At 39.1% G+C, this 19,194-nt stretch overlaps 1 protein-coding gene across 4 annotated transcripts in view; it reads right to left on the bottom strand.

The window, feature by feature from the left end:
- Positions 1-19,194, bottom strand: part of LOC119650693 (alpha-tocopherol transfer protein-like) — a 60,056-nt gene that overhangs the window by 28,465 nt on the left and 12,397 nt on the right. The window contains exons 1-2 of one of the 4 annotated variants that reach the window (XM_038053670.1): positions 18,931-19,065; positions 4,787-4,879 (exon numbers count right to left, since the gene is read on the bottom strand). The exons of 1 other annotated variant lie outside the window; for it this stretch is intronic. In XM_038053670.1, coding sequence (XP_037909598.1) covers positions 4,787-4,790 — 4 coding nt within the window. In that variant the 5' untranslated portion in view covers positions 4,791-4,879; positions 18,931-19,065. Of the gene's footprint in view, positions 1-4,786; positions 4,880-18,847; positions 19,066-19,194 lie in introns of those variants that run through there. 2 more of the 4 variants (XM_038053669.1, XM_038053671.1) reach the window with 2 other exon arrangements.

Here is a 19,194-nt window from a genome sequence, read left to right as displayed (position 1 = left end):
CGACATAATAGGGCCTTTGCGAGACTCGCACGGTTATAAGTATTGCCTCACAATCATCGACAGGTTCACGCGGTGGCCTGAGGCAATACCTCTGAAAGACATCACGGCGCAATCATGTGCTGAAGCCCTCTGTCGAGAGTGGATACCTCGCTTTGGCGTCCCTGCAGTGGTCATCACTGACCAGGGAATGCAATTTGAGTCCACCCTTTTCTCCGAGTTAGGCAAACTCCTTGGTTTTAAACGCCAGCGGACTACGGCATACCACCCACAATCCAATGGGATGTTGGAACGTTGGCACCGGACGCTGAAAGCCGCCATTATGGCACGCGACGACCCGTCCTGGACGCAAGTCTTGCCTCTCGTCCTACTCGGCCTTCGAACAACCCGCCGAGAGGAGTTTGCTGCCAGCCCCGCGGAGCTGGTTTACGGGGAGAACCCGAGACTCCCAAGCGATCCGGTCTTCGACAAGAGATCGGGTCTCACGGAGTCGGGGTTGGTGCGTCTGCTGAGAGACAATCTCCGACGCATCAAAGCGCCACCACCCACTCGACACTCATCCATACCTGCCTGTTCGCCCAAGGAGCTGGACACTTGCACGCACGTGCTGATCAGGACGGATGCCGTCCGGAAGCCGCTGCAGCCTCCATATGAGGGCCCGTACCGCGTTCTCGAGCGGGGAGAACATTTCTTCCAGCTCGAGATCAGTGGTCACAAAAAGGCGGTCTCTTTGTCCAGACTGAAACCCGCGTGCGCCCCGAAGCAACGTCGTGTCCGCTTTGTGGATTAACGGCGAACGAAGTTCGGGGATCAGTCGCTGAAACCCCTAGGTTTCATCTGGGGGCGGAGTGATGTGGCGCGGCAGGATTCGCAGCATTCGAAATTTATTTCGAATGTTGCGAGTGCGAGCAAATAGATGGCGCGGATCTATCCACTTTGCGTGGCACGCCAAGGGAGTGGAAGATCTCAAAAAAGTGTGCGATGAATAATTTTGTTTTAGGAGACCTGTCACAAATTATAGATATCAAGTTGGGAATTGAACAGAGAAGTCTTTTTGAGTTCGTTGAATTAAAAAGTAATGTTAAGTGTACATTAATGAAAATAACATATGAATTGTTAATTTAAAAATATCTTAAATATTTATAAGGATTGTTGAAATGAGAAGTGGTGTTAATTACTTAACGGTAAAGAAATTATTAAAATAAAAAGTAATTGGATTACTTAATATATATATTATATTTCCTGCATCTATTTGTTCCTCTTTCCCTTCCCCCGTTTGAGAGAGAAGGGCGGAAAATTCGCTATAGTCTGAATAGCCTTATAACGAATAGGTGTTTCAGGAAATTAGTGGTTAAACCCGACTCTTGTTGGTGCTAATAGTACTAACTGTCAAGGTAGTGGACAGCCCACTGAAATTCCCCGGTATGTTGGGGATCGAAAATTCACACAAATATACCCTGCTTGTTATAAAAAGTGATTAAACGGATGGAGATTTCTGTGTTAGCTATTTGCAAATCCCGAATTATATTTACACTGTTTGACAGGCCTCGAAAATTGACTGACTTTGCAACAACGACCTTTTGCTTTCATTAACAGACAAGAAGGAAGAAGTTGGCTCTCAACAACGTTCATTTTTTCCATTCTGGGGTTAACTAAGGCAGGGTAGTGGGTCTTTGGTGAATACGGCTCCTCTTCTTGCGACATTGCATTATTGTATTCTGAGAAGTCTGACTAAATCAGAGACTTCCTATACAGCGAAGGAGGAGGAAATTTGTGAGGAAGAATGTTCCTGAGGACCATAATGTCAACAATGGAAAATTCCTGTAACTTCCACAGTCTGACTTTGGTGGCAAAGTGTTTGAACGCAGAGGTTTCTATAGAATGAATGGGATTTCAGCTGGTCGAACGACAAGCGTAAGAAACTAAAGGCTCTTAAGGTACTCCGATATCATGACAAATCTCGCGAAGTATAGTATACCGTGCTCTGTGATACAGGATAATTCACAAGAAGCAGACAGAAACTATCGCAAATAACAATAACTTCGGTACGATATACTGTAGCATGTCGTAAGCCTTTTGGCAGTCCAGCGGTCGGGGTAGGCTTCCCACCCACGTTACCGTGGAGCTTAGGAAGTGAAGAAACAACCCCCTTTGAATCTCAACCGTATAACATTCGGTGGCTTTTGGGTGAAATATTGGTCACAATACCGTGATGATATCGAAATCCGGAAATGTTTTATCTTTTTCAGGAGTAGAAGAAAAGTATGATCGCTTTGCCAAGAAAAGTCACCCGTTTTGAATGCTGGTGCAAAAATAGCTAAAATAATGTTTTAATCACCAAAGCAGACCTAGAAAGTGCGATTGACTGAGAGCAGACGGACTTTCGCTATATCGTTTAGGTCTTTGTTTCACCATTCTTTCATCAATTATGAGAAATCTTTCGACAGTTCCAACAAGGACTATATCTGATGTACTTTACATAATATATAATGTTGCAGAATGTCAGATGCATCGAGGTAGAATCTTAGTGAAATTTGAAAAAACGGCACTGCCCCTGCAATCTCTATGGAATTCTTATTCCACCTATTCGTAAATCCTAGGAATGTGAGATGTTTCCCAATGAGCGGGGAAAGAAATGGGACGATTGGAGGCGGTTGACATAATAGCTAACATGATTTTGGAATGCATTAAAGAACACCTTGAACGCTTGATCGATAGAAAGCATGAGGTTTCCCGCTCTTCATTCTCCTTATCATTGTGAAGCATTACCTGGAGTTCAGCTCCTCGCCTTACTTGCATTGTTCAACAGGACGTTTATCTGGAGTGTTCTATTCGAGAGGACATTCTGGAAAAACTAATAGCTATTATCAGAGTGGCACATGACGGCGCAAAATATCATATAATGCATTGAGGTCAAGCATCTCAATTACACTAATAACATCTGCTTACTCTTTTATCAAGTCTTAGACCTTAACTACATGGCTCTGGATTTGGAGAAGGAGGCCAGTAAAGTCAGACTAAAGATAAATATCAACCTGCGAAGGTTCTCAGTCTGACGGTTCATTGCTCTCATTCTATCTGCATTTATACCAGAACCTTGATCAATTGTCTATCTTGGTAGCATTATTTTCGCTTCTGATGTCGCCAAACTCGATTTTACTCGATGCATTAAAAGCGCTCTGCAGTTTTGTCAATATCAAATTGAGATTATTCCGGGACGATGATCTAGCTGTGCTGTTGTTATTCCTCCTGTTGCCCCTATCTCCTACGTGTCATCGTAGTACTCTGCACCAACACCATCTTAAACAAATAATAACGTGGTTCACGTTGGCGTGCAAAAGAGGATTGTAGGCTTCCCAGAAGTCATGGGGAGAGCTGAAGCACATTTATGGAAGCCCAAAACGATGAAGGTTATGTTATGTAGTATGTGCCATTTAAGGGACTATAGTGATTATATACATATTTCATACGGTCAGAATTAGAATTCTGATTATTGGCTTGGTTAATTTATTGATATTGTTTCAGGTTTTTTTTTTAACTTTTGCTGATACCAAAAATAGTACATACAGAAGATTCGTCTTCCGGCGCATTGCTTGAATTTGTATGGCAGAAGAAAAGCATTGCAGCTATTTCGTACCTAACCTGCATATTTGCCATCACATTCCGTGGTGCCTAGAAACTCGATTTATTCCTCCTGCATGTAGCCTTCTTGAGTTATCCTTTTTTTGTATATGTTTCCATCTTGATTAATTCTGCGGATAACATTCTAACTCAACCTCTAACCCCATGATCCGCTGGCAATTCGCATCTTCCGTGGACCGAGTGGTGCAAACTTTGCATTAAAGAGTTTGAAATATTATTATATTAAAGACAAAACCTGCCGCATTCCATCCTGTAGGAAGACTTCCGTGCACACATACTGGAACTGAGAAGTGTGGTTGAGTAAAGTTTAGGGAAGCTTTAAAGGCTTAGACCTATTGGAACGTATTTTAACTCGTACTCGACGAGCCGGCGGAAGATGAATTCGTAACTTGGACATGAACCAAATTATCGGCGTTGGTGGATATTCTTTGGAGTGGGACACAGTTAGGTTTACAAGTATGAGAGCCACCACAATCAGTTGATCACACATTGGCCCATAACTAATTCAATCTTGCGACAAGACCTGTCACAGTTTGAAACCTAACCAAACACTAGCTTAACACCAGATCACGACAATCCAGAAACTGTTGAAGCCAGTAGTGATCAGTGGTGGAATTATCATGCTTCATTGTGAATACAAAACGAATAACATTTTTAAGTAAAGCTGCATTCAACGTGCTGATCCAAAAAACACATAGAGTTAAGCCCTTAACCGACGGGGAACTCGTCCATCGTCTCATACCTAAACCCTCCTTCTCGGCTGTTGACGCGATCTGATTTTATTAACTTGTCTAGATTCAACCCACCACCGATCGTATCTTCAATAAATTTCACTTCTGAGTAGGATTGCAATTCCGCTGTTTGGGAACAAGAAAAAACGAGAATGCCCTTATAACAAACCGCCTGTCGTCTGTTCCTAGGTATATCACTAGGATTAATGGATTAAAATTTAGTATCCGAACGGATTTACTAAAAAAAACACATAGTCTAAAGCAAAAATACTAAGTGAGATTTCTCTTACACTCTACAAAAAACTTAAACTAATGATCTGTAATTAGTAGTAATATTGAGGCAAATTATAAAAGGAGTATACGGTGATAATCTGTACAAATACAAAATAATGATCACTTATATAAAAATTACTTACTCATTTTGATTTGTGTTTGTTATTCTCTTGTGCACTTTGGAACAATTATAATCTACACACCCTTCCCTCACTGACAATTAGATGAACAAACCTCTATTTTGAAAACAAAAAAAAATACATATCAAATAATTTGTTACTTTTTTCGTTTACACGCCTACATATACGCTATGTAGATAACAGAAAAGCGGATAGCAACATTGCATTTGATGCAAAAACGTTTCAAAAAACCACAGTATAAAACACCTTGACACTGAAATTAATGAATTTCGAGACTTCTCAATCGACAGTGAATGTGAGAAATCTTTCTTTTTATCTTTCCTATTGAAGACAAATATCCACAAACTTGAATAAAAGCGAAAAACCTCTACTCGTATTAACCCTAAAGTCGCATACGAACTATAGATACAAAGATCGCCCATTACTATGTATTTATAATAAAAGTTATTGAAAAAGATTGATGGCCACTGTTGAAGATACTTGAGATGGTGTCAAGTTCAAAAGCAATTACGGTAAGGTTGAAAACTTGTACTTTGTTATATAGGAAAACATTGAATTCAAGGTTTAACTTTAAAAGTATATCTGACGACCTGATAGTGCCTTATATGTAAGTATATGCATTGAACTTTTATTAAGATATAACTATGAGTCAGGGACTGAAATGAAGGCTAATTTTTCTCTCCCCAATAAACTTGTTTGCGATCAGAAATGCAAGATGTTTTTGGAAGAAAATGCCAGCGGCTTTCTTGATCTCTTCCGGTTTCATTGATAATATTCATGACGCATAAAAATGATGATAAAATTATGGAAAAAAGATACTCAAAGAAACTTGTTCCATGAAGACAATATCCAGAGCATCAAGTATCAATATGTTCGCACATAGTTTGCTGAACCCAATTAATTCTACTTCATTCAAATATGAATAGATCCTGATTGCGAAATCGGCGATAGACTTCCACTCACTTTTTTTTGTTAGAAAAAGTCAGTTCAACTCGAATAATTTTAAAAATGACTGACAACAGAAAGTTTCTACTCAACAATATGCAGTTCATGGTTCGATATTTTCAGCCGTTGCACATGAAAACTATTTTTAAATGACGATTCCATGCCAAGGTTGATCGGTACTTTGCATTGGTTTTGAACTTTGATAATGAGTAAGAAATTGGATTCGTGATTTTTAGGAGGGTTTTATGCCAAGGTTGCAGAGTGTTTTTCTCAAATTCACTAGCCATCAATTGCAACGGTTTGTAGCGAAATGATCTCGTTATCCAGAAAATTGAAGGAAGTGGTGGTTAACATGAGTAAATTTTTTTAGTTAGTGCATTCGAGTTTTGATAGTTGGTAGTACAGTTCACAATATATTATTCTGCAACGTCTGTGCTTTTCACAGATTTTAAGCATTCATTGTCACTTTTTGCAGCAAATTTTTCAATAACAAACTGCATTTTTAAGCTTTTAACTAGTCTACAAAAGTTCTGAAAAATTCTTTTTTTTGTATTTAAAATAAATCTCACTGTCGATCGAATGCATCTAGATAAAGCACACAAACCCAAAATCATGAAGTATCCGAATATCTGCTACCCCTCATGTTGATGAATTTTTTTCAGTAGAGTACTTTCTGAAAATAACTCTCGTTTCATCATAAGTTTGCACCTTTTGATCTCTACTTAGTAAAGTACTAATCGCGACATTTCATCTGACCCCACATGACACAATATTCTGAACAAGCTCGAAATCGGAAATTTGGCGTTTCAGGTAACGGACGTTTTGTGAATATCTCATGTAAGAAAATTTGGGTGCCTGCTGCTTTGTACCTTACACGTAGTGCATTAAATATGTTAGCCTAGTCAATGTCTCAGCGTGGAGTATATTTATGGGAAAGACACTACTTTGACCTACAACTTCCGGCAAACTTCTCAGCATGGGGCTCCATATTATGACCTAAATATATTACGATTAGGTAAAATTCGAAACGTAGTAAAACGCGGTAAAGGAATTGGTGGTTGAGAAAATGAGTATGGGTATACCAATACCAATACCAATACCAATAAGGCAGGGCCGAAAGAAATGACATCATGAATGTGCTCAGTATTATGATGGCAAAGGGCTTTTTCTAAATTCCTCTTCCATCCAGTGAACACCATAAGAAAGCAACTAACTAGGAAATAACGCAAGCATCATCCGCGCCATCCAAATTGTCAGTTTTCGTTGACCGTTGGCCCATTAGTCAAGCTTGTTTGCAAAGTGAATCCCAGGCAATATCATGGCCGGCAACAGGGTATGTAATACTCATATAACTGCGAATGATCCCAAGGTTTATTTCAGCGAAAGGCACACGGTAACCAAAGAATATAGGTGACGATCGTTTCGTTTTTACTGACACTTAAAATCGACTTGCCAAAGATACAGAACACACAGGACCACTTCTGTTGTGTTAATGGAAAGAACGGGATACTTCGAACAAATATCAATGGAGCACTCTGACTCCTCATTGTTCTTGTCATAGAGACTGTCATATTAGATATCCAACATCCTGCATTCTACACGCGCTCTATGCAGATGGTGTTTTCACAGTGTCTCATGGGAAAATTGATTTAAAGCAACTTGTTCAGAAGTGAAATGATCGCCCCACACAGGATGGTTTGCCATTGAATCTGAATAAAACAAACTTTTTGCCGATCGATCATAATGAAGAAGATGGTACCATTGTCAGTAGCAGCGACGTGTCGAGAACTGAGTGGTTTAAGTGCACCATGAAATTTCTTCGCATATCAACGCATCCTTGTTGAAATGGAATGCCATAACTGGCGTTCTTTGCGATCACTTAAGGAATGTCCCAAATCCAAAATCTACCGCAATATCGTATATTATATTGCCCTCTTTTGTTCTAAGTGATGGCCGGCTAGCAAAAAAATGAACCTTGCGGTAATGGACACAGAGAAGTTATATTGTATTAGCCGTATAATACGTTATGATCACGTTCGACATGAGGATATCCGCGATCGATATGGGGTTGCACTCGTTGTATAGAAGTTGCCAGAGAGTCGTCTTCGGAGGGATGGTCATGTAGTCTCCGCGAATGAGAACTCACTATCAAAGATTGACCTGAATATCGAAGTCAATAGAAAACGATCGAAACTGCGATGGGTTGATAGGTTAGATTTGGATTTGCCCCTCGACTCCACCCGAACAAGCCAATGACCGAGAAAAGCAACGAATCTAATCTACACGAGCCAATCTCGCTACTGAACAAAGCAAAGAAAATAATTTCGGGTTAAAATCTCCCTTTTATAGTCTAATGGTTATAATGAGAAACCCATAGTCCTTTAAGGGAAAGAAGAATTTGCTAGATCAAAGAGATATCACTGCAATTTTAAAAATCAGCACTTATGATTAATTACCTTTGCATTGGGTCAAGAAACTAGAGGCAAGTATTCCAAATGCAATTAATGTCCCCCAAATGCGGTCTTCGTCATCATAGATGTCTGTACTAATTTTTGTTTTAAGATTGAGGGAGTATTGCCCAAACTAATTGGGGAGAAACTTTCACTCACTTATTTTAGTTCACTCATCTCTTTGGGCTAGCACCCAATTTGCAAAAGGTATGAAACCAGATGGTCGACCCTTCTTGTACGAAAAGTTTTTTTTTTGGATTTTTTGACTGGGTAGTTTTTGAGAATACCCCTTAAGTGTCATCTTTCTGTTATGCTTCGGTTGGCTCAGACCTTAACTGTTAGGCAGTTTTTCGTCTGAATATGATTCGTCCAATGTTGTACTTGTGCATATATAAAAGGTAGCGAATGACACCTAGAAACCACATCGATGATGTTGCTGCCATAGCCGAGCGCGTGAAAGATGAGTTGTCTCTGTCCTGGAGGAAATCCCAAGTTGGTAGTATCTGTATTCCTTTGTCACATTCCATTTTGTTCTTTATTTAATTTCTTGTAATATTCCAAAATGGACATTTTCGATTGTACTTCAATCCAAAATAAAATTTTCATTAATATCTTTAACGTGTATTTTTTTCATTAAAAACGGTTACAGTTCAGTTAAAAACCCTACTCTGATCTCTCGTTTTTATTTAAGAACACTTCTTCCTAGAGTGGTAAGAATTTTAACCAGATTTTAACCGATTGAATGTACGCTTTAAACTATATAGGCACTTTGATTTTTTTATGGAGGATAGGTTAAACTAAGCAGCCTACCAAAAGCTCATTATAATGGTGCATTCTTTTCTACTTCGCCACTTATAATTGCACTGCCAATTCAAGTAGACTTGGTGAAGGCAAAGGGCATGATCAGGGCATAAATCCAACAAAAACGCAGGTGGGCATGGGTATGTGAATTCCACCTCCTGCAACTAACTGAGCAATGACTGGTTTTTTCACCAATGTAGGGTACCCGAGTCTAAGTCTGGATTCTAAGTTCAATTGGAGACTGGATATGGGGTTAAGTATTAAAAAGGCCTGTATCGCTTTTTACGCCCGGAAGACGACCTTTGTAAGCAAATGAGGATGATTCTCTGGATGTACACAGCTGTGCTTCATTCCAATTTTACGTACATTGTGTTGTGGCAGTCGATGAGTAAGAAGTACAATAGAAATAAGCTTAACAGGACTCAAAGGAGGTGCAAGTGCTACTGGGGCTCTATAGTCCCATCCGGTAAATGCCCCCAATGCACTCCTGCACCTTTTCCGCCTGGACCTCCACATTGAATACATTGCAACATGCAGTGCTATAAAATTAGGTAAGCTCGGATGTCGGACAGTTACTCTTTACCGCCATAGTAACATTTTAGATAAAGCACCTCCGGCACTCCCAACGGACTACGCCACACACAAGCCGAGCTTTACAATTTTACTGTGAATTTTCCAACCAGAGTAGATTGGCGGACTGGCGACGTGTTGCAAAGTTATGATAGAATACGATATCCTCCAGGCCGGTGGGGCAGGACAGAGACGTGTTGAAAATTCTGTATGACAGGCTCAAAGTCACACTCCTCTGGGTTCTCGGTCATAGAAAGGTAGAGGTAAATGAGCAGACTGCGGGGGGAGGGGCTCTGCTCTAGGCAGTCGCTTGGTGGAGCAGTTTGCATTCCACTGGCGACTGTGAGGGTTGGAGTCTACTCGCTCTATTTAGCAGCCGCTTCAGATGGCGAGGGCTGACCATTTGTACCAAATCAAGGAGGACTTGGCCCGCTTTTAACAGGACTCAATTGCAAAAGCTTTTTGTCAAAGGCGTGCACTGCGTACAAGATTACGCCTATAGAGGACCACTAGACTTGGCATACCCTACAATTCCCAACGCCAAGTTGCAGAGAGGGGGAGAATCCCTCAACCACTTCCTTTGCATTGAGCCAACACTGGCTAAAATTAGGCCATGAATAGTAAAAATTATAGGACAAAGGTTTCGTCCAGGGCAGAGGCAACTCTTCAAACGCTGCCTCACCTCTGCCCTGGGAGCAGAGTGACCGTGAATGGCATCAGATGAAAAACGCTCCTTTATATATTCAGGAAAACACGCCAAGGGTGCGAATTATATCCAATCGAAACCAATAGTTTGAGCCTGAGCTGGCTAAAGCTAAATAAATTGTTTAGGATAAGTGAGGGATCCTAAGTCCACAACCACTTGTTGTTGGACCGGACCAAATGGAGAACAACTTACTCCCACGTCTCTTTGGTCCGCGCCTCTGCCCTGGACGAAACCGTTTGTCCTATAATTTTTGTAATGCTTGGGTGGCATGCCCCAAACGAGGGATCCGCGGACCAAAGAGACGTGGGAGTAAGTTGCTCTCCATTTGGTCCGGTCCAACAACAAGTGGTTGTGGACTTAGGATCCCTCACTTATCCTAAACAATTCATGAATAGTAGGTAAAGCAATCTTTGAGATCCTCAAGCCGCAGGGTGAGAAGGCTGCAATCCTTAGTGAATGCTACGATGTGGTGAAGATCTGAGACTACCGAACTCTACTCCCCTTACACTTCACACAACAGTCACGGTCTTAGAAGGCATTAAAGGCGTTAAAATGGCGCACCATAACGTTAATAAGGCTCCTCTTAGCGGGCGCTGATAGACATCAGGTACCTATCTTCCTATTCAGCTACATAAATCCTTGTGATCTCATCCTTCGGAACATTCATAGTGATTGTTAAAAGAAAGACACCAAAAGTTGGCATTAGTCCCACATCGCCAGTTTTGATGCAAACATTCTTCTGCTGCCAATCGAATGGCGTATATCTAATTATTTTTTAGGAGAATTGGACTAATTTCGTCCGCTGATTTTCAGAAAGCACTACTGAGCCGGAATCTACATTCATGTCCCCGTCCCCCATCGGTCTTTGAAGAATTTTATATCCATAATTCAAAAAAGTATGAAGTCGTTTGATGACTATTTCTATCTTGTATTGCAACGTAGTTGTCTTCCTGAAGAAGAGTCTAGAAATCATATGGTCCACAAGCACAGTCCTCTGATGTAAATATTATAATATACGGGTTTTTCAAACGACGGCGTCCCTGTTCGATTGGTTTTCGCCCCCTCTAAGTTCTTAGAACTCCAGCAATGTATAAGTAACGAAGCCTTTAGATTTGTGCTAGAAATTTCCTACTATTACCAAAATTCGGCCTCTATCATCGTGACACAAGAATGTATGTATCTATCAAAATCGTATTGATCCACCCAGTCGCACCCAGAACAATCTTCAGGACTTGTGATATTGTTCCTGGAAACAGTTTTTGTATGATAGTTTGCAATCAAATTACACTCTAATGGAGCTAGTTGAATTTTTACCCTTGATAAAACCCGTAAAGTGTAGTGACTTCACTTAACGTTCTTAACACGTACAGCGCGCTTCTTCTTCCACTTTCCATAATCGCGTCTATTAATTTTCTCAGTTTGTCAATATTTTTTATAGGAACATAATAGGATATAGGATATAATTTAATTGAAAAGCGAGTTCAACCACAGTATCATAATTCAAAAGATTATGCAAACATCATGTAGTACAAAAGCACGTTTCACCTAAGTTCCAAAATACATCTTGTCGTAGCAATTGAGTAAACTTGATTATGTTAGAAGTGCTAATATTAGACCAAATGTGCTAAACATTCATTCACCAGATGTATAATATCTCGGAAAACCTGTTAAATATTAGTCAACATAATTCAACACAATGCTCCGAAATACAGGCATAATTTCGATACACCTCCCAAACCTCGGAAGTCAAAAACGTTTTTTTAAACTAGGATCTTTGAAATCAATTTTTGAAATGGCACATACGGATATAGTCTCGTATTTTACATAATATAAAACATTCATAAAAATATCCTATTGAATTCCAAAAATTATCATTGATGGGCAGTTTATTATATTTTAGACTAATCAACTGGCAAACTGGTTTCCTTAGTCAGCGTTGTTTCTAAGTGAATTTCTTATTATATTAGAACAAGACTCCCTAAAGAGTTTGTGTAAAATTTTGAATATCAAATTTTTCGATCACCTAATGGGATGAGGGCAGATATACTATGTATGAAACTATATTAGAAAATACTACAGAACGATATGGCATATTGTGCTAACTAGAGTGAATCCTTTCTATTAGCGAACTCAGTTAGGGTTTTTGTCGTCCAATTAAGTAAAAGCTAGCCCATGTTCAGGTGCGCCGAAATCAATATCGATTTTAAACTGTTTCCAAACCAAACATAAAAAAATATGCAGAAGATAAAACTTCGCTTCTAAATACCAATTCTGATGATAGACCAGATGATCCCAGACCACCAGCTTCTTCAGATGTAGTAACATAGATTTTCGTAAAGAAAATGGTCACAATTGCAAAGCAGCTCTCAAATCTGAAGAAAATTTTCACAAACGAACGTTTTAAAGACGTCGAATTAATTCAATAGAATTGACGATAATTTTCAAGAATATTGCTTCTGGGGAAAATAAGAGTGGTTTCTAAAGACTTTGGAAACGTTTTTTTTAGCTTAACTCCGAAATTTTTAATGAGTTGTGACATTTACTAAATTCAATGAAACAAAAAATACAGAGACTGTTCAGATAGAAAATTTGGTGGGCGAATTCCAAACATTGAAAGCCCTTGTCCCTGCCGGCTTTTGCACCTTAATGTAAAACTCCCTCATAGCATAAACAGTGTATTCCGAGGTTCGTACATTAATTACTTATTGAGCTCATATTCCTCCACTCCTTAATGGAGTATAAGGCTTCCACAAGGTCTCTGCTTTCTTATAATTTTTCATCCGCATTTGTATCAATGAGACTGTGTTTAGTCTGAAGCAGCGGGACAAACACAAAGCCAACACAAAATCTACTAGGCAATCGTGATTCGAACCCGGGACACGAAATCGAAAAGCCAGTTTACCCATCGCACCATCAGCATACAAAGCTATCTGAAAATTACTCCTTCGATCTTGCAGAATCGCCAACAAATCGTTCGTTTATTTTCAAATTGATTTGAAAATGATATAAAAGATACTAAATTGGTTTTGCTGAATTCAAAATATGATAGGATTTACAGCTCATAATTGTGAGATGCGACACAAGGTTTGGATTCTTTCAAGCTACCTTTTTTAAACATGTGAATATCTAGTGCCCATACCCGGATTATATTATATATTTTAAAGAATGATTATGACTTTGATCTGATAAAAAACAAACCAAGATTAACTGCATATTTTAAAGGCGGCTATTGTTTACAATCACTGATAATTTCACTTGACAATAGCCCGAGCTTAGTCTGCTACTTAATGATTAGGAATCTTTTCAAATTGTTTATGTCACATGAATCGAAGCGATGCAACCATAAGCAAGAAGTCTTTAGCATTATCTACTTGGAGCTATTTTTAGGGTTTTTTTTTTTGTGTAATTAATTGCATGAACTCATACACCCAAAGTTATTCGCATTTTTTTTTATTTTTGAAACCACATCTATGAAATAGCTCATCATGCGAGATAACCTCCTTTCTGATGCCTGTGGATCCCTCGAAGGCATCAACTCCGGTAAGTGGAATGTGAATCATGCAACAAGAGTTGCTATCCGAGCAACCCAGAATGATCTCCCCGGGCGGCGAGAGAAACCTGTATCGACTGGTTAACAGTAGGCACCAGCTCACTCAAACACTTATGGTATGTTAATAATAAGATTGGTATCTTACTTACCAACCACCAACCCGTGACTCGCAGATGGCAGGAATACTTCGAAAAGATTTCAACGAAGGAATTCACTCATGCACCACCGCAAGTAGAAAACAGAAATTGACCCAACACTCTCGCTGTCGTTAGCAAGGAACCATAACCATTCCATCGTGGGAGAAAGTCAGTCCACCAGAATGTTCAAATTTGATCAAATCCGACTCGGTTTATACCCCATGCCATAAAGATTTTTGAGAGCAATCTTGACGTATTCGCCACATCGTTTAAATTACCGTCAACCAAGGTTTATGAAAAAGTACGGAGCTGCTGACACAATATACACAGCCCGGCTGATCAAGCATGCTCGCTCTCATTGCCTTCCTAGATCTAGAGAATATGTTTGATCGTATGCCACAAAAAATCATCTGATATTTATTGCGACAGCACGTAGTGTAAGAGAAACTGATACCCTGGATTGAATTGCTATATCGCGATGCGAAAAGCAAAATTTATGTGGTTAGTACATCACACTCATTCCATGGTTCCGTCGGTGCTCATCAAGGATGCACCATCACTCCCCAGTGTTCTTGCCGCGGACGTTATTACGCGGGACATCCAATTCCTAGCACCCTGCACACTGTTCTAAGGAGAGGACATTTTCTTAGTGTCTCACAACTAATCAAGGAGTAATGAAGCAGTTTGCCTTTAAATAGAAAAGGCCATGCTTTCAAGTTTTCATTCTTGCTTACTCTGCTTTATCTTTCAAGAAGATAACAGCAGACATGTTTTCCAGGCATAAAGAAGGGCCAGGTTGTTTTTTGTAGCAATTACTACAATCCAGAAAACGTATATCTTAACCCATATACCAGAAACTGGAAGCACAATAGCTGTAGGCTCAAAAGGAAACGCCAGCACACAAAGAGTAGCCATAGGAATCAAAATCAAGCAGGACGACTTTAATAGAGTATAAAGTGCAGCGCATTCTGTAAGAACATGCAAAAAAATGCAACTCAAAAGAATTTTAGCTTAAAACCCAGTTAATCTCAGTGAAATACTGAAGAAACCCGCCGAAGCACATATACAAACTAGCAGGTAGGTAACTCCAAGAATCCATTTTCGAAGTTCTGAAATAAGAATCAGCAACGAAATAAGTGCGAAATTCTGAAAAAAAGGGCTAGTGGAAGCAAATGGAGACTCGCGAACTCGTTATGAAATTGAATTAGGTAAAGTAGGGGAAAAAACCATTTGGATCGTAGAAATCATCTGGTTCAGATTATGTCTGTCTCATTCTTTAGCAGAAAGAAATTATATTTTTAGAGAAACATCTAGCTAAAATCTATAAAGCTAGGGTCACCTGGGCTATATGCCCCTGTGAAACTTTTTAATGGATGAACTACTAGTTTTACTAAACGAATTGGAGAATCATGCCCAAGGGTATATTGATGACATTACCATACTCATATCGGAAAAAACTCTTTCAAATGATCTCAGAGCTGGTACAAGTTTTGAGTCAAGTGGAAGAGTGGGAAGTACGGGAGAATCTTATGATAAATCCAAAAAAAACAATCTTCTGGCTTTGAAGAGAAAGCTGGATAAGCTTGAACTTCTGAATGAAGTAAAGTATCTAGGAATGATCCTGGATACGAAGCTAAATTGGAACAGATATGTCAAGCATATGTCTAACAAGAATAAGCGGATATTTATGCCGCAAAGAGAGCGTAGGTAAGCGAAGGGGGTTAAAAATAAACTTGGTACACTCGATATAAGAAGTCGTGATGAAGCCGAGCACGTTGATCAAACGTAAAGCAGGGCAGGCTGTCAAGAAACTATCCACGCTCCAAAGACTCAACTGGCTTTTCGATAGTTATGATGAGTATATCCACCTTTATCTTGGAGATGCTGCTGCAGTTGGACCTTGGGTCTTATAATAGAAATCATGACTGGCAGCGTGAAAACTTTAGTTGAACAGCATAGCAGAATCGCCAAGGTAATCACAAGCCCTACCCTGTTAATGGGTAGTGATTCTACGTCACTTTAATACTGCTTCAATTCCAATGTCGAGGGAGGTCTGGAATTATTAGAAAGAGAACCATACTGTGATCAGAGAGGGATCTAAGATAGAACTGGGCCTGGAATGCATGGAGCAAACAGATGCACGACATGGCAGAATCCTTAGGTCAACATATTACTGTTTTTCAAGCGGAGGTAATAAATTGGTGTTTCAGAGAAATTTTATAGAGGAATTACGAAAGTGCTAGCATCTATCTTCTCTCTGACAGTCAGGCAGCATTAAAAGTCAACGCATTACCCCAAACCAGATCTAAACTAAAAACCCTGGCTACTAAAATCGAGGTCGGAATCTACACTTGGACTCAGTAAACCCGCAGATCTGGGAACAATGCGAATGTGAAATTTAAAGTCCATCGACGGGAGATATTACTAAGTGAATTTTTAATTGTTTGTGGATTGAGGGAGTCCTAAGTCCCTATTCAGCTGATATCGGACCGGACCAATTGGGAAGAAACTTTCTGGTCCACGGACTCCTCTTTTTTGAGCTAAACACCCGAAAATTCAAAAACGTGACTGACTGTTTCGTCCAGGGCAGAGAAAGCAAACAAAAACGAGGGGGCATTAGATATGTTTGATTTGGTTAGACAGTCGTCACCACCCAGTCGAAACTGACTTCGTGGCAAGTCCTTCGCTCGAACCATTTACCACCAAAGACGAGGTGCTGAAACTTACGGAAGTTTACAAATCTCTCACGATCGTTTTTACAGTCACAACGGCAAAGACACCTCATCATATATCCGAGCAGAATCCATCTTATAATTCTGATCATAATGATAACCGAAAAAACAAGGAATTATCCGACATAAACTGCATGCGGATTTAGGACTCCCTCAATCCTCAAATAAAAATAATTTTTCTTGGGCCTAGTTTGGGTCCGAAGATATAAGGCGGATTTCACTTGGATGTAATTCGCACTCATATGGTATTTGCACTTATACATAAAGAAGCGATTACCACCTGTAGTCACTTTCGGTCACACTGCTCCCGGGACAGAGGTGAGGCAGCGTCTGATGCCTATGCCCTGGACGAAACGTCAGTCGCTTTTTTTAATTACTGAATAAGTTGCAGGTAAAGAAAGGTAAAACTACAGGATGAACGACAGATTAAAATAGCCTGACACTACAAATGATATGCATAATAAACGGTCGCTACAAAAACATCTGTACATGATGGGGATCTATTATATATAGAGACCCAATATACAGACTCTACCATGAAGAGGGTAAAACACCCTTCCAAATCAAATTAGAATGCACAGTGCTCCGGTGATTTAAATATCCCGAAATCCTTCAAGCTGTAAGTGACGAGCAGACTGAACGCTTTCTGAAGAAAAGATAAAGACGATGAAAGAACGTTATTAGTGGTGCTGAATTAGAAATACTACTGAAGAATCATACCAAATTTTCCTCCGGAAGAACACAGATACAACGAGAGTATTGAAGAATGATACCCAAGAAAACATTCTACTCTATTATATTAAATTGAACATTGGAAAATAAACACCTAAAAATTTGAATTTGTAAGAAAAAACTAGTTTTTTTAAGCTAAACTTATGATTTTTATGGATACAATAAAAATGTATTCCCCAGTGTAATCATTCGAAACCATATGAAACTTCTTTCCGACCGAGAAGTATGACCCAATGGAGCTTATTATAAAATATGTTATTATATCTAAATTAGGGAAATGAATTCAGACTACAGCAGTTGCTGTTCAATGGTACCGATTGATAACTCGATTTAAAAATGATAAATTTATTTGATTTTCCGGGATCTCTAGGGATCCCAAGAGATACAAGTCAGCACACCTTAGTGGCTTAATAAAGCAAACCTTACAAAGTAAGGGCTACATTATAAATTACTTTGCAGTAGCAATGACCCGAATGATTAACCACATATACCTAATTGAACTAAGTATGGTACATCAATTTTCACAGCGACAACACCAATTTAGCTGAAGCATTTCTACTTCAACGTGAAATGAACCTTTGAACTTCAACTGACGAAGAAGATCAAAGTCAATCGGCTGTGAATGTCCTATCTTATCATAGATTGCAGATACTATTAATTTTTGGCTTCATTATGAAACACAATTATTGTGTCATCAATTTTTGCCAGAATATCTGATAAAGAAATCAATGATTCAATGTCAATGGGAATAGATAACCAAGAATCGCCTCACCTTAATCTTATTGTTCTAGTGAACTGAAACGTATCTACATATATACCCTGATGAGCCTAATCTGCAAAAGATATTTGCGAATTGATGAGATTTTAAATAATTCCAACATTGATTCTAGCAATAAACTAAGTGATTGATAAAATAAATTCCTCTACATATTTACACTACAATGAGCTAATATTTATACAGAGGGATGTTCACTTCTTCCTACTTAGCATTCTAAAGCCGAGAAATGCCGTTCAGGGAATCGGACGTTTCGATTCGATGTCAATCAGTGTGATTATATCGTTAAAAAGCAGTTTCAAACAAAGAAAATTTTCCAACTGCCAAATTGATTCATTTTTTAAATAAACAATTAAGGAGACAAGTTATCGAGATCAGATACACCTGAATGTCAAGAATTCAAAACAACAAGAAACAAGTTTCACTCTTAATGAATCAGAATTCAAAGACCAGAAATGGGCTACCAAGTCAAGGTCCAAAGTACTCTTTCAATTAGAGTACTGCGGAAATGTCAAAGATCAATTTTGAATCTCAAGCATGTCTCATAAAATCTCAGGAAACTTTCTTCACTAATTTGAATATATTAAGGTGTTTTATAAATGCACTACGACCATTCAAATAAAAAATCAAAACTCGAAAATTTAAATTATGATAATAAAAATGCACCGTTTAGATATGTTTATCTGTTCAATGTCAATATCACTAAAATTTCACTAAATATCTTCTACTTCAATCATCAATTTGAATACCGATTGATGGTCACTTCTGCAACAAATGTTTGTCCGGCCTACACCTAACTACGATCCGCCGAATCAAGTCTCTATGCGAACGATCTAAATCAAACTGACGGAAAACATAGAGAGCCTCACCGGTTTTTATTATTGAAGAAATGCTGGTCACAAATAAGAAGTCTCTTGCTTGTTCACCTGGGTATCTCTTCCACCTTTGGCAAACCTATATAACGTCATTGTGTGTCTGATCCATGAGACCATTAAAAAGATACATTCGTGTGG

This window comes from Hermetia illucens, chromosome 3 (assembly GCF_905115235.1).
Source record: "Hermetia illucens chromosome 3, iHerIll2.2.curated.20191125, whole genome shotgun sequence".
NCBI lineage: Eukaryota > Metazoa > Arthropoda > Insecta > Diptera > Stratiomyidae > Hermetia > Hermetia illucens.
Note: the sequence above shows the minus strand (reverse complement) of the source record. Positions and strands in the feature narration are given on the sequence as shown.